This window comes from Tachypleus tridentatus, chromosome 7 (genome assembly GCF_004210375.1).
Source record: "Tachypleus tridentatus isolate NWPU-2018 chromosome 7, ASM421037v1, whole genome shotgun sequence".
NCBI classification, from domain to species: Eukaryota; Metazoa; Arthropoda; class Merostomata; order Xiphosura; family Limulidae; genus Tachypleus; species Tachypleus tridentatus.
Genome location: NC_134831.1, coordinates 169,255,850 through 169,270,712, shown reverse-complemented (window position 1 = coordinate 169,270,712; position 14,863 = coordinate 169,255,850). Strand labels below are relative to the sequence as shown.

The window sequence follows — 14,863 nt, the reverse complement described above, 5'->3', positions numbered from 1 at the left end:
ACGTTGAGAATAAACTTTTAATATTTCCAAAAATCTACTTTAAATTATTTGTTTTAGTGCCAAGTAATTTGACCTGATCACTGCGGGGAATCAAATCCCGGAATTTTGCGGTTTGAGTCTGTAAACTTGTCGCTGATAAATTAGGGGAACCAACTCTAATTAAATTTTGTTGCATATTCGTGACTGAAATGCTAGACGTATTCATTCTAACACTAACAGTTGGTAGATTTTGAACGTCCCCTAGCCACGTATAGAATGCTAATAGCTTCTTTACTAATGTAATCATGTTACACCATTCCCGAATAACATGTACCTTCAAAGCCATTGAAGCGATTGTTAAAGATATGTTGCCTTGGTTACGTTCATACGCTGAAATCGTAATTAAAAACTGTGACTCGTGGAAGCCCTGAAGTCCATAGAGATGTTTCTTAGCTGTCCTTGCCTGTAACCAGCTTAATGCAGAAGACAGTCGTACACAGAGACTTCAGTATGACCTCTTGAGAAGCTGAAATACGTTAGAGTGTCGAGAAAGTAAAGGCCGTTTGATCATTCTTTGAGTTAGTGAAAATTTCAAATTCCTTCGTCATGGAATTCAGGCTACCAATGTCGTTTCCAATTCAGAGGAAGGTTCTTGAAAAATGGAGACATCTTTTAGACGAAGAGAAATTCAAAGCTCTTCAGGTACCCTGACAGTTTGTGTGAAACTTTTATAAATCGCTATGAAATGTTTTATTTTTATCCTTCTGTATTTGTTTGTAATTTCTTTAGAAGTGTGTATAATGTTTGTAAAAAAGAAATAAACCTGTATTGATATATGTATAGTAGGCTATGGTGGACACCCTGTAAATATTCTGTTACGTCGTGCGACATATGTTGATAGTGTATTGATAAGTGCAGTCATTAAATAACCTTAGATTGATTTATTGACTATAACAACACATTTGAGTATGTTGAGTACACATTCGGTATGTCTGCAGATTTACGTCGCTATAATCCGGGTTTCGATACCCGTAGTGGGCAGAGTACAGGTAACTCAATGTGAAGTTTTGTGCTTAATTAAAAACTAACAAGTATTTTATTGGAAAGTTGCTTTCTATTTCTTGCATGATTTGCCAAGACACAACCTACCTTTTAAAAGTTATCTATAGAAAACCCTGTAATCCGTTCAAAAAACTCTAATATACTGTTGTTATATATTTGTATACATACATAATATTATTTTATATATTTCTGTAGCTATAACATTTGTATATTTATTGTTATATGGTAAAATGTGATTGTATTATTAAAATAATGTTTGTTAGTGTAATTGTTAACTATAATTGTTAACATGTTTATATATTTCTGAATATATTAATCTAAATTTAAAAAAAAAAACATTATATATATATATATATATATTTTTAGATTCCTCTAAAAGTTCCAGTTAGTTTTTCACCAGATTTTTATTTAAAACGATATCAAATTAAATATAATTACCAGTATAAAAATTTACCTTTTACATAAACAAACATCTAGTTGGTTCCACTGTTGATAACATTAAAAGGTTTACATTTAACATAAAAACGTTTACGAAGTTAATTTTTTTCTTCAAATCTGTTTATGTAGACGAATCTGACAAAAACATAGAAATAAATTACCATGAACTTTGTAGTTATTTTATTTGTTCAAAGTTTTGTCCTTCGTTAGGAACAAGCCATTTCTGCAACGAATTGAACCTTAAAATGCAACGATCTTAATTTAAGTAAAACTGTAATACACCTAATGAAGGAGGAAAACAGAAACGTTGAACAAATAAACCAGCTTGTAAATCATACAGTGTTTGTAGTTATCTATACTATGATCCAGTCAACATTACGTAAATCATACAGTGTTTGTAGTTATCTATACTATGATCCTGTCAACATTACGTAAATCATACAGTGTTTGTAGTTATCTAAACTATGATCCTGTCAACATTACGTAAATCATACAGTGTTTGTAGTTATCTATACTATGATCCTGTCAACATTACGTAAATCATACAGTGTTTGTAGTTATCTATACTATGATCCTGTCAACATTACGTAAATCATACAGTGATTGTAGTTATCTATACTAGTCAACATTACGTAAATCATACAGTGTTTGTAGTTATCTATACTATGATCCAGTCAACATTACGTAAATCATACAGTGTTTGTAGTTATCTATACTATGATCCAGTCAACATTACGTAAATCATACAGTGTTTGTAGTTATCTATACTATGATCCAGTCAACATTACGTAAATCATACAGTGTTGGTAGTTATCTATACTATGATCCTGTCAACATTACGTAAATCATACAGTGTTTGTAGTTATCTATACTATGATCCAGTCAACATTACGTAAATCATACAGTGTTTGTAGTTATCTATACTATGATCCTGTCAACATTACGTAAATCATACAGTGTTTGTAGTTATCTATACTATGATCCAGTCAACATTACGTAAATCATACAGTGTTTGTAGTTATCTATACTATGATCCTGTCAACATTACGTAAATCATACAGTGTTTGTAGTTATCTATACTATGATCCAGTCAACATTACGTAAATCATACAGTGTTTGTAGTTATCTATACTATGATCCTGTCAACATTACGTAAATCATACAGTGTTTGTAGTTATCTATACTATGATCCTGTCAACATTACGTAAATCATACAGTGTTTGTAGTTATCTATACTATGATCCTGTCAACATTACGTAAATCATACAGTGTTTGTAGTTATCTATACTATGATCCTGTCAACATTACGTAAATCATACAGTGTTTGTAGTTATCTATACTATGATCCAGTCAACATTACGTAAATCATACAGTGTTTGTAGTTATCTATACTATGATCCTGTCAACATTACGTAAATCATACAGTGTTTGTAGTTATCTATACTATGATCCTGTCAACATTACGTAAATCATACAGTGTTTGTAGTTATCTATACTATGATCCTGTCAACATTACGTAAATCATACAGTGATTGTAGTTATCTATACTAGTCAACATTACGTAAATCATACAGTGTTTGTAGTTATCTATACTATGATCCAGTCAACATTACGTAAATCATACAGTGTTTGTAGTTATCTATACTATGATCCTGTCAACATTACGTAAATCATACAGTGTTTGTAGTTATCTATACTATGATCCAGTCAACATTACGTAAATCATACAGTGTTTGTAGTTATCTATACTATGATCCTGTCAACATTACGTAAATCATACAGTGTTTGTAGTTATCTATACTATGATCCTGTCAACATTACGTAAATCATACAGTGTTTGTAGTTATCTATACTATGATCCAGTCAACATTACGTAAATCATACAGTGTTTGTAGTTATCTATACTATGATCCAGTCAACATTACGTAAATCATACAGTGTTTGTAGTTATCTATACTATGATCCAGTCAACATTACGTAAATCATACAGTGTTTGTAGTTATCTATACTATGATCCAGTCAACATTACGTAAATCATACAGTGTTTGTAGTTATCTATACTATGATCCAGTAACATCGTAAATCATACAGTGTTTGTATTATCTATACTATGATCCAGTCAACATTACGTAAATCATACAGTGTTTGTAGTTATCTATACTATGATCCAGTCAACATTACGTAAATCATACAGTGTTTGTAGTTATCTATACTATGATCCAGTCAACATTACGTAAATCATACAGTGTTTGTAGTTATCTATACTATGATCCAGTCAACATTACGTAAATCATACAGTGTTTGTAGTTATCTATACTATGATCCTGTCAACATTACGTAAATCATACAGTGTTTGTAGTTATCTATACTATGATCCAGTCAACATTACGTAAATCATACAGTGTTTGTAGTTACCTATACTATGATCCTGTCAACATTACGTAAATCATACAGTGTTTGTAGTTATCTATATCTGTTTGTAGTTATCTATACTATGATCCAGTCAACATTACGTAAATCATACAGTGTTTGTAGTTATCTATACTATGATCCAGTCAACATTACGTAAATCATACAGTGTTTGTAGTTATCTATACTATGATCCAGTCAACATTACGTAAATCATACAGTGTTTGTAGTTATCTATACTATGATCCAGTCAACATTACGTAAATCATACAGTGTTTGTAGTTATCTATACTATGATCCAGTCAACATTACGTAAATCATACAGTGTTTGTAGTTATCTATACTATGATCCAGTCAACATTACGTAAATCATACAGTGTTTGTAGTTATCTATACTATGATCCAGTCAACATTACGTAAATCATACAGTGTTTGTGGTTATCTATAATATGATCCAGTCAACATTACGTAAATCATACAGTGTTTGTGGTTATCTATACTATGATCCAGTCAACATTATGTAAATCGTACAGTGTTTGTAGTTATCTATACTATGATCCAGTCAACATTACGTAAATCGTACAGTATTTGTACTACTAGACTATGACCCAGTCAACATTACGTAGAGCATACAACTGAGTTAACATAAAGCTGTTCAGTTTGACATGTCACTCTTTATAGCAATAAAAATAGAAGTTGAATCCCCACATTGGGCATAGTGCAGCTACACGCTGAGCAGTAGATGAAAGAACTGATAAAGTAAGTTGTTTTAATTTAGATGATTTTTATCAAATTAAAAAAGGTATTTATAGTTTGAACTTTCATTGTATTATTTTCTCGACCACCTGAGACAAAGGAATTATTTTGAACGTTTTAGGAAGAAGCATGCGTTGAATGTCATTCGGATGTAAACAGAAGTCCTGGAAACCCAGCAGACTTAGAGGTAATGAGTTGTCATGAAAATTTAAAATTTAAGACTCGATACTTTCCTCCACATAAGTAATGGGAGTCGGTTTTTACTACTCAGCTGAACTTCCTAATTGAAGCTACAGACTGGAACGACAACTGTACAATCGCGAGAAAAAGTAATAGGCTAGGCTAGAGAAAAGAAAGCTAACTAACATCACCCACCGCTAACTATTTGGGCACTCCAATTGAGTATTGGGACTTTACCGTTACTCCTATAACGTATATGAGGCCGCAAAATGCAGGGTACGATTTTGTAGCAACGGGACCTAAACCTGGACCCTTGATGTAAACACCAGGCCTCTCCTGGTAACAGTAAACCATGGAGAGTTTATTTCTTTGTTTTAAAGTAAAGCTACTTGGAGTTATCTGCTTTGTATACCGCAGCAAATCGAACCCCAGATTTTATAGTTTTAAGTCCGTAAACTTACTACTTTCATGTCAAAGAGAAGTTTAAGTATTTGTATATCGTTAGAATTAATCTTGTTTGCACTAAAGCATTGAATGCCCAAACGATATTTTTTTTAACCACTTGATGTCCCTTTGCCATTGAGAATGTCATTGGAAGTGATGGACATTGTCCATCTCAGTAATGGTTTGAATCATTAACGAGACTTTATAATTTTCCTTAATTTTATCACTATTTTAAGTCTATTATACTTTTTAGTTTTATATACATCTACCTCTGTTGGTTAATTTATTTGATTATATGTTTCAATTGAAACAACGTGTAGTTTATCCTGGTTACCTACTGATACTTTACGGTAAAAACAGTCCTCAACAAACAATAGAAGTGGTCAATTATTAAAGTGTGATCCAATAAGTGGTCAGTTTTTAACGTGTCATTCAAGAATCTACAAAACGGACCTACACTGTGCTACTGAAGACAAACTGGACCTAGAAAGTTGCCTTCGAATTTTAATAAGCAGAGTTTAACTGACCGTTTGTCTAGGTGTGGTTTAAGCTTTTTTTTTTTTAAATGGAAGTTAGCGTCGTTTTAAAGATAGTTATTCTTCAACTAACTTTTATATTAGTGGTTTTTGGTTTTGTTTTTCAAAGTAGCTAAAAAGTATGTATTAATTCACTTTTCATTTTAACTTTATTTGAATCAATTTTTCGCAAAAAAAGAACGTACAGGGAGAAATACTTATGACTGATATGGTAGGTGTCAGCATAGGCAGTAAAATAACTCAATAAAAACAGTAATAATGTTCTAAATAAACTTTTTACAGAAGTTTTCCTAATATGAATAGTTGAGTGTTCAGTTTGAAATATGATGAGTTTTTTAAGTTTGTAAGTTTTGTAAAATAGTTTAAAAAACGCTTGGATGGTTTATTTTTCGATTTTTACCCTTTTTTATTTATTTTGTTTCAAATATTCGTGCAAAGCTGTTCAAGGGATTTTCTTAACTTTGAACTGACGAAAACTTATCTACTTTCTCAACAGCCAATCCAAGAAACCTTCAATGATGACGTAGCTCGACATCAACAAATAGGACGCGTTCACAAAAGCTGGAAGATGGAACCGATAAACCAAAAAAGCCGATCTGATGACCTTTCTAGTTGTCGTTCAAGACAAAGCTTCCAGGATTATGTGGATTCGTTTAACAGAAGGGTGCGAAAAATAAATTTTCCCATTTTATTTACAGTTTCCACGACCAAATGTGAGATAAAATAAATTAAAACATTTTTATTTATGTTTGCTGATACTTTTCCCGTAAAAATCGAACAGCTGTTGTTATTTGTTAAAAAAGTACAAAACACATTTACACCTTATACAACACATGGGAAAACATCCAGTTCAGAGACCTTTAAAGTTTTAAGTATATGGCTCCAATCTGATTCACAGTAAGTACAATTTAAATTAAATGTTGTATTAATAACTGTGTCTGAAATCACATAAATATCAATTACCTGCTCCCAGCAGAAATCTGAAAGGTGCTGAGCTAATCTGAATATTAAACATTAAAAACATAACTCACATTAGTTGGAATAAACAAAGTAAAAATGTCTACTTTGCAATCACAAAATGTTCAATGTGCTTTCTTTTCATCAAAGTCGTTCGTAAACAAAAACCAAGTCGAACCTTTGATCATTTACATTTGCATCCATACGACACTATGTTTTTTTTCAATTCTTGTGTACAATGGTTGCAAATAACTTAGAGGACAGAACATTTGTAACATATATAGAAGTGTTAGCTTCACCTTAGTTTACCAATTTCAAGTAAATCTTACTTGTCCTATGTCTTTACAGAGGACGAGGCCTTTTACTCATTTCTACTCTGAATTACTGCATACTAGGCTTAGTTTAAACGCCATTTATACGATTTATAATAATTTTAATCACATTATTCTTTACCAGCCCATTACGGGTTTCCAGAAAGATGTGTGTATGATATAATTTCAAATTTACTTTGTGTGCTACAAGTCGCTGCTGACGGCTTTTCTCTCTTTTAATAACTGATCTCATCAGGCCGACTGGCTAAGAACTAAAATATACTTATTTACAATGGTATTTATATCAGTTGTTTTAGATACAAGGTGTCTTGGTTTGGTTTGTTTTGAATTTTAAGCAAAGCTACATGAGAGCTATCTGCGCTAGCCGTTCCTAATTTTGCAGTGTAAGACTAGAGAGAAGACATCTAGTCATCAACACTCACCGCCAATTCTTTTACCAACGAACAGTGGGATTGACCGTCACGTTATAACGCCCCCACGGCTGAAAGAGCAAGCATGTTTGATGAGACAGAGATTCGAACCCGCGACCCTCAGATTACAAGTCGAATGTCTTAATCACCTGGCCATGTGGGGCCTACAAAATGTCTTAGAGTTTAGTAATTCTTAGTTAGCATTATGGAACCACATCACATAAAATACGTTTTCCAGTTGAGGTTCTTGATGTAAAACTGTAGTTGCTATCAGTTTTATACTAGTATAGTCTTGTAATAGTCCCAACTTTCCTATTCCGTATTTGTCGTTTTAATGCATGGCGTTTTCGTTCGTCTGCTGTTGGAAAACACGCAAGCATAACGAAACTCAATCTAACGATATACAATAAAATAACGTTAATTATTTTATGTTGGACCAGACATGGCATTCTCAATTATTTTCGTTCTTACTCACTTAAAACAACAAAAGAAGTGAACAAAAAAGCCCTTGTCACAGGAGTGATGGTTTCCCATTTGGACGGATATACCTAAATCCTAGGGGTCTCTGACTTGCCGTTTAAACCACGTTTAAAGGGAACGTTTACCATAAAATTTGTCACTTATATAATACTATTTAAACGTGTTTTACAATTAAATATATCGCGAAATTTCAACCTAAAAATATCAAAACTTACTTAAAGAAACCAATACCAACAATTTCGTCGTTATTTGATAAACACTCAAATCAGAAATTTAAAGTATTTATCGGTGATAAAGTGAAAAACAGTTATAAAAATTAAATGATGTTTATCAGTAGGTATTATATTTAGGGATCAGAAATAGGATGGATTTATAAATTCGAAAAAGTACATGTACCAAATATTTCAATCAAATATTGATAGTTGTTATTAGTTTTTGTTTTTAACGCTGCTATTAAAATTTTGATTTCAAGTAAAATTAAACCTGGGAAGACCAATCCCCCATTCTCATATCTTGCTACACTCATACAAGTTATTCGATTTCATTTTTATTTTTACAGAATCTTTGATATTGTGTTTGTTACTTACCCTAGCGCCACCAGTTGGGTTTTGAAGATGATATGCCTTCACCTGCAACTGACAAATCTAAGCGACAGAAGGTATGAGATTCAAGACATCTAGTTTTCTAGATGTTAAAATTGTAACATTCTGGGAAAAAAAAAAAAGTTCGTAATTATTATGTAATTATTACTAACCTCGATGGCACAGCGATATATCTAAGGACTTACTGCACTAGAATTTAGGTTTTGATACCTCGTAGAGGTTAGGACACGTGTAGCTTTATACTTAATAATAAATTAAACTATCTGGTTTTAAACAATCACGTGTTAAGAAATAATTAGGTTTATTTGAACGTATGCAGAACGACTGATATCCAATTACAACAACCTTACCGTGAGTACACATGCAAAGTTTTCTATTGTTTAAATATTTATTCATAAAATATTACATATTCTTCATTGAAACAAGTGTTATGACAAAACTAGAGAAGTGTTTCGATATAAGTTGGTTATGGTAAAACTAGAGAAGTGTTTCGATATAAGTTGGTGAAAACTTTACTTAATTTCAACATTTCAGTTCATATCTAAATCGTTGGAATCGATCAACGCTGACAAAGAATCTTTGAAGTTGCCTCCAATAAACCAGCGATTTCCTGGAGAAATCTACGTGGATGTAGGGTTAGGGCCTCTTAACTACTGGCAAACAACCGCAGCCGATAACTTCATAGACAGTGAGCTTCGAAAACGAACAAGGTGACCATTATCTTATAAATACCTTCTATTTTATTTTAAAATGTACAATCTTTTATACTTGGCAAGGCATGTTGAAATTCCGGCATACGTATATTTCTCCAAGACGTTTAGATTCGCCATCTAGTATCCATTGCGAGCATTATTTTAAAAATTGTGCTATCTTTTTTTCTTTGTGTATGAATGAAATTTTGACATTTTTATAATTGAAATTCATTTCCACACCTCATAGAATACACTACTAAGTATACAATGTATTAGTTTATAACTTATACATTAAGTGGTATATTTTTCATATAATGTGATGTTATAGAAATTATTCTCATCCATGAATATTTCAGTACCTGGTACTGAAACACCTCTGGTCTTTTCTATTTTAATACGTTTTGTTTAAACAATGACACTCTATTGATTCAACGTACTGTATAGTTTACTGATTTTTTTAAATTGTTTTTTCTTATTTTGATTCTGGCGTATCCATGTTTCATTGTTACTCGTGTAATAATAGAAGCTAATTTAAAAAGAAAACGTGAAAAAAGACAACAAACAGTGACACGTGGATGTTCGTGATTGTGAAGTGTAAAGTTTTTTTCATCATTTGTTTTGAGACTCCGAATGAGAGAAAACGTCACATCTTCCCAAGTATGCATGAACTATGAAGAGGAAAGTGAGGAAGATTCAGAATTGGTTAATCGAGAACTTGGCTTGTCCAAAAAGCGACCTGTGGTCAAAGGACCTAAAGAAACTAACACCCACAGCCGGTGGATGTCCAAAATTCCTGGTCTCTCTTGGAAGACGGAATAACTTAGTCAGAGTCTGAATGTAAATTTTCAGAATTATCAAGAACGAGAGGAAACCGTTTTGTGAAAAAGCACTTAACGTTGTGGGTAGCACGTGCTATGTGTTACAGAAGTTTTAACACTAGAGTGACGCCTCAATTTGTAGACTGCTTCGTTAGCGAGTTAACCTTTTTTTATCTTTTCAAAAACATTAGACGAATAACAAATGTGTTTTCAAGAGATTAAGAAATAGAAAACTTACAATCTTCTAATTCGAAGGAACACTATCTCTCTCAAGTGAAACTACTGCAAGAAGTTAATCCTGCTTTATTAGAACGGTTCACTGTGATTTGTTTCACTTTCAACAGAACCAGAGATATTATGTGTCACAGAATTTTTTGACGACGGATGTTGTATAGCGATATTGTTAAACACTGTAGAGGCAAAGGACAGAAGTGAGCCTTCAACAGTCTACATGGCAACTGTTTCTTACCCGGATCGTAGCATCGTCTTTATTTCTATCCTGAAAACTACGATTATGAAGAAGTAAACTGTGCCCCTTAGTGCGTGTAAGCTAGGCATGCCTCTGCTGACAAGTAAATAGATTAACAATTTAAGATGAAAGAAAGTCTCGCTCTCAGCCACGTCTTAAACCTGCCACTGTTTTCCGAAGAAAGATGGCAGAAGTAAAAAGAATCATAATGGTTAATTTGACTGAATACCGACCAAGTCCCTTAGTGAAACTATTATCATAATAATCTATTTGACTAGACACTGACCACGTCCCTCAGTGAAACTATTATCATAATAATCTCTTTGACTAGATACTGACCAAATCCCTCAAAGCAAATGGAATCACAACAATCCGTTTGACTAGATACTGACGAGTTCCTTCCAATACAATTTCAGTAGACTTTGCTGTCCTTGAAAACAGATGACCAAGCAGAATGAATAGTCTGAGAAAACATTCTTAAAATGTTTCATCTAAGGTTGACCTGGTCATCCTTCGGTTTGACATCACTATCCTTCATTTTTACCTCACCATCTTTCTCAGGATGAAAAAAGTAATAAGGAATTGAGGCATCATCGGATGAATGTTATGGACACTGGAAGAAGTGGTAAACCTCGAACATTGTTCTCGCAAGGCGCGATTAACCCTAGTTTATAAAGCACATAAAAAGTAGTTCAGAATGAAGTGTGTGAAATAGTACATAGAAAAACACTGGACTTTTCGTAGAAATGTTTCTTTGATTGCCTCCAATAAGAATAATTTTGATATTAAAACTGACGATTCTAAATTACCATAAATATTCAAGAAAACATTCCACATAGTTTAACAATGTTAGTACTTATTGATTTTAGGTTATGTAGAAAATGGTGCCTTAGTATTAAACAAATAATAAGGATCATAAATTGGAGTAGGTTCATCTTAAGAACCATGCAGAAGTTATAATTTAGTCTTGGCTTTAATTTTGCTTATAAATCATGTAAAAATCATATTTACTTATGGAGATTTCACTATCGTTACACAGCTAATTTTCATAATTTTTTATATCAAGTATTGAAAATTCTTTAATTGTGTTAGAATATGGCATGTAAAAAATGCTCTTTTTACAACGCTACACAGTTTTAAAACCAAATCAAAATAAAATGATAAAGAAAAAAAATATAAAAGAATTAGAGATATTAAATGAAGAAATGATTCCAAGACAACATCTGTGAAGAAGAGATATGACAGTACGTGTATATTCCAAGACAACATCTGTGGAGAAGAGATATGACAGTACGTGTATATTCCAAGACAACATCTGTGAAGAAGAGATATGACAGTACGTGTATATTCCAAGACAACATCTGTGGAGAAGAGATATGACAGTACGTGTATATTCCAAGACAACATCTGTGGAGAAGAGATATGACAGTACGTGTATATTCCAAGACAACATCTGTGAAGAAGAGATATGACAGTACGTGTATATTCCAAGACAACATCTGTGGAGAAGAGATATGACAGTACGTGTATATTCCAAGACAACATCTGTGGAGAAGAGATATGACAGTACGTGTATATTCCAAGACAACATCTGTGGAGAAGAGATATGACAGTACGTGTATATTCCAAGACAACATCTGTGAAGAAGAGATATGACAGTACGTGTATATTCCAAGACAACATCTGTGGAGAAGAGATATGACAGTACGTGTATATTCCAAGACAACATCTGTGAAGAAGAGATATGACAGTACGTGTATATTCCAAGACAACATCTGTGGAGAAGAGATATGACAGTACGTGTATATTCCAAGACAACATCTGTGAAGAAGAGATATGACAGTACGTGTATATTCCAAGACAACATCTGTGGAGAAGAGATATGACAGTACGTGTATATTCCAAGACAACATCTGTGGAGAAGAGATATGACAGTACGTGTATATTCCAAGACAACATCTGTGAAGAAGAGATATGACAGTACGTGTATATTCCAAGACAACATCTGTGGAGAAGAGATATGACAGTACGTGTATATTCCAAGACAACATCTGTGGAGAAGAGATATGACAGTACGTGTATATTCCAAGACAACATCTGTGGAGAAGAGATATGACAGTACGTGTATATTCCAAGACAACATCTGTGGAGAAGAGATATGACAGTACGTGTATATTCCAAGACAACATCTGTGAAGAAGAGATATGACAGTACGTGTATATTCCAAGACAACATCTGTGGAGAAGAGATATGACAGTACGTGTATATTCCAAGACAACATCTGTGAAGAAGAGATATGACAGTACGTGTATATTCCAAGACAACATCTGTGGAGAAGAGATATGACAGTACGTGTATATTCCAAGACAACATCTGTGAAGAAGAGATATGACAGTACGTGTATATTCCAAGACAACATCTGTGGAGAAGAGATATGACAGTACGTGTATATTCCAAGACAACATCTGTGGAGAAGAGATATGACAGTACGTGTATATTCCAAGACAACATCTGTGAAGAAGAGATATGACAGTACGTGTATATTCCAAGACAACATCTGTGGAGAAGAGATATGACAGTACGTGTATATTCCAAGACAACATCTGTGGAGAAGAGATATGACAGTACGTGTATATTCCAAGACAACATCTGTGGAGAAGAGATATGACAGTACGTGTATATTCCAAGACAACATCTGTGAAGAAGAGATATGACAGTACGTGTATATTCCAAGACAACATCTGTGGAGAAGAGATATGACAGTACGTGTATATTCCAAGACAACATCTGTGAAGAAGAGATATGACAGTACGTGTATATTCCAAGACAACATCTGTGGAGAAGAGATATGACAGTACGTGTATATTCCAAGACAACATCTGTGGAGAAGAGATATGACAGTACGTGTATATTCCAAGACAACATCTGTGAAGAAGAGATATGACAGTACGTGTATATTCCAAGACAACATCTGTGGAGAAGAGATATGACAGTACGTGTATATTCCAAGACAACATCTGTGAAGAAGAGATATGACAGTACGTGTATATTCCAAGACAACATCTGTGGAGAAGAGATATGACAGTACGTGTATATTCCAAGACAACATCTGTGGAGAAGAGATATGACAGTACGTGTATATTCCAAGACAACATCTGTGGAGAAGAGATATGACAGTACGTGTATATTCCAAGACAACATCTGTGGAGAAGAGATATGACAGTACGTGTATATTCCAAGACAACATCTGTGAAGAAGAGATATGACAGTACGTGTATATTCCAAGACAACATCTGTGAAGAAGAGATATGACAGTACGTGTATATTCCAAGACAACATCTGTGAAGAAGAGATATGACAGTACGTGTATATTCCAAGACAACATCTGTGGAGAAGAGATATGACAGTACGTGTATATTCCAAGACAACATCTGTGGAGAAGAGATATGACAGTACGTGTATATTCCAAGACAACATCTGTGGAGAAGAGATATGACAGTACGTGTATATTTTAATATTAAAAAATACATATATAAATATTACATATTATCTAATATCAACAACAAGAGCTGCAGCATACTGAAACAAGTATAAATAGATGAAACGTAGTACACTGTATGACAGACTGGGCTGTACGTGTATTTCTTAGGTAGTTGTACAGCTTATCTAACTAAATAATGCACAGAAATTAATTAGGGTGGTCACTCACACATACCCGTATTAGTAATGAAAACTTTATTCGATGTGGTTCATCGGTAAGTGTGAAGACGTATAACACTAGAAATCAAGGTTAGATACCTATCAGGTGTAAATCATAGCGGAATAGTTATGCCGCACGACAAACAAATACATTGTTCTAGATGGAAGTTTATAAAGAAACAAAAATTAATACAAGTACAAGAAAGTTACAAAACCGTGTAAAGAATATAAAATATAAATTGTGAAATCGAGACAACTTTACGCCAGTGAAAAGTTTACTAATTCCTTGTAACATAATAGTTTTAATATGATTCTAACTGATGTATAAAGTGTTGGAAATTAGGTTAGTTAACACAGTAAAATAAAAGTAAAGTTGTTTTGTTATTAGTGTGATAAAAGAAATTTTTATAATGTTGTTACAAACTAGAAATAATTCTGAATAATAATATCGTATAATAGTTCTTAAAAGTGCTTTAAACACTTGAATATATTTGAAATAAACACAAAGTAGTTCCGTGGAGTTAAAAAAGGTCTGAACGTGTATTTATCAAATGTAATTTATATAAATGTTTAAGTCTATTGTAAATAAATGCAAAATAA

At 33.0% G+C, this 14,863-nt stretch overlaps 1 protein-coding gene across 1 annotated transcript; it reads left to right on the top strand.

Moving 5' to 3' along the window:
• The first annotated feature begins 411 nt into the window (after positions 1 to 411).
• LOC143258232 (uncharacterized) lies at positions 412 to 11,685 on the top strand. Its single transcript, XM_076517218.1, has 6 exons — positions 412 to 681; positions 4,766 to 4,831; positions 6,301 to 6,468; positions 8,576 to 8,641; positions 9,120 to 9,295; positions 9,901 to 11,685. Exons 1-6 carry the CDS (start codon positions 586 to 588, stop codon positions 10,094 to 10,096), a joined length of 768 nt encoding a protein of 255 aa, XP_076373333.1. The 5' UTR covers positions 412 to 585; the 3' UTR covers positions 10,097 to 11,685.
• The last annotated feature ends 3,178 nt before the right edge of the window (positions 11,686 to 14,863 follow it).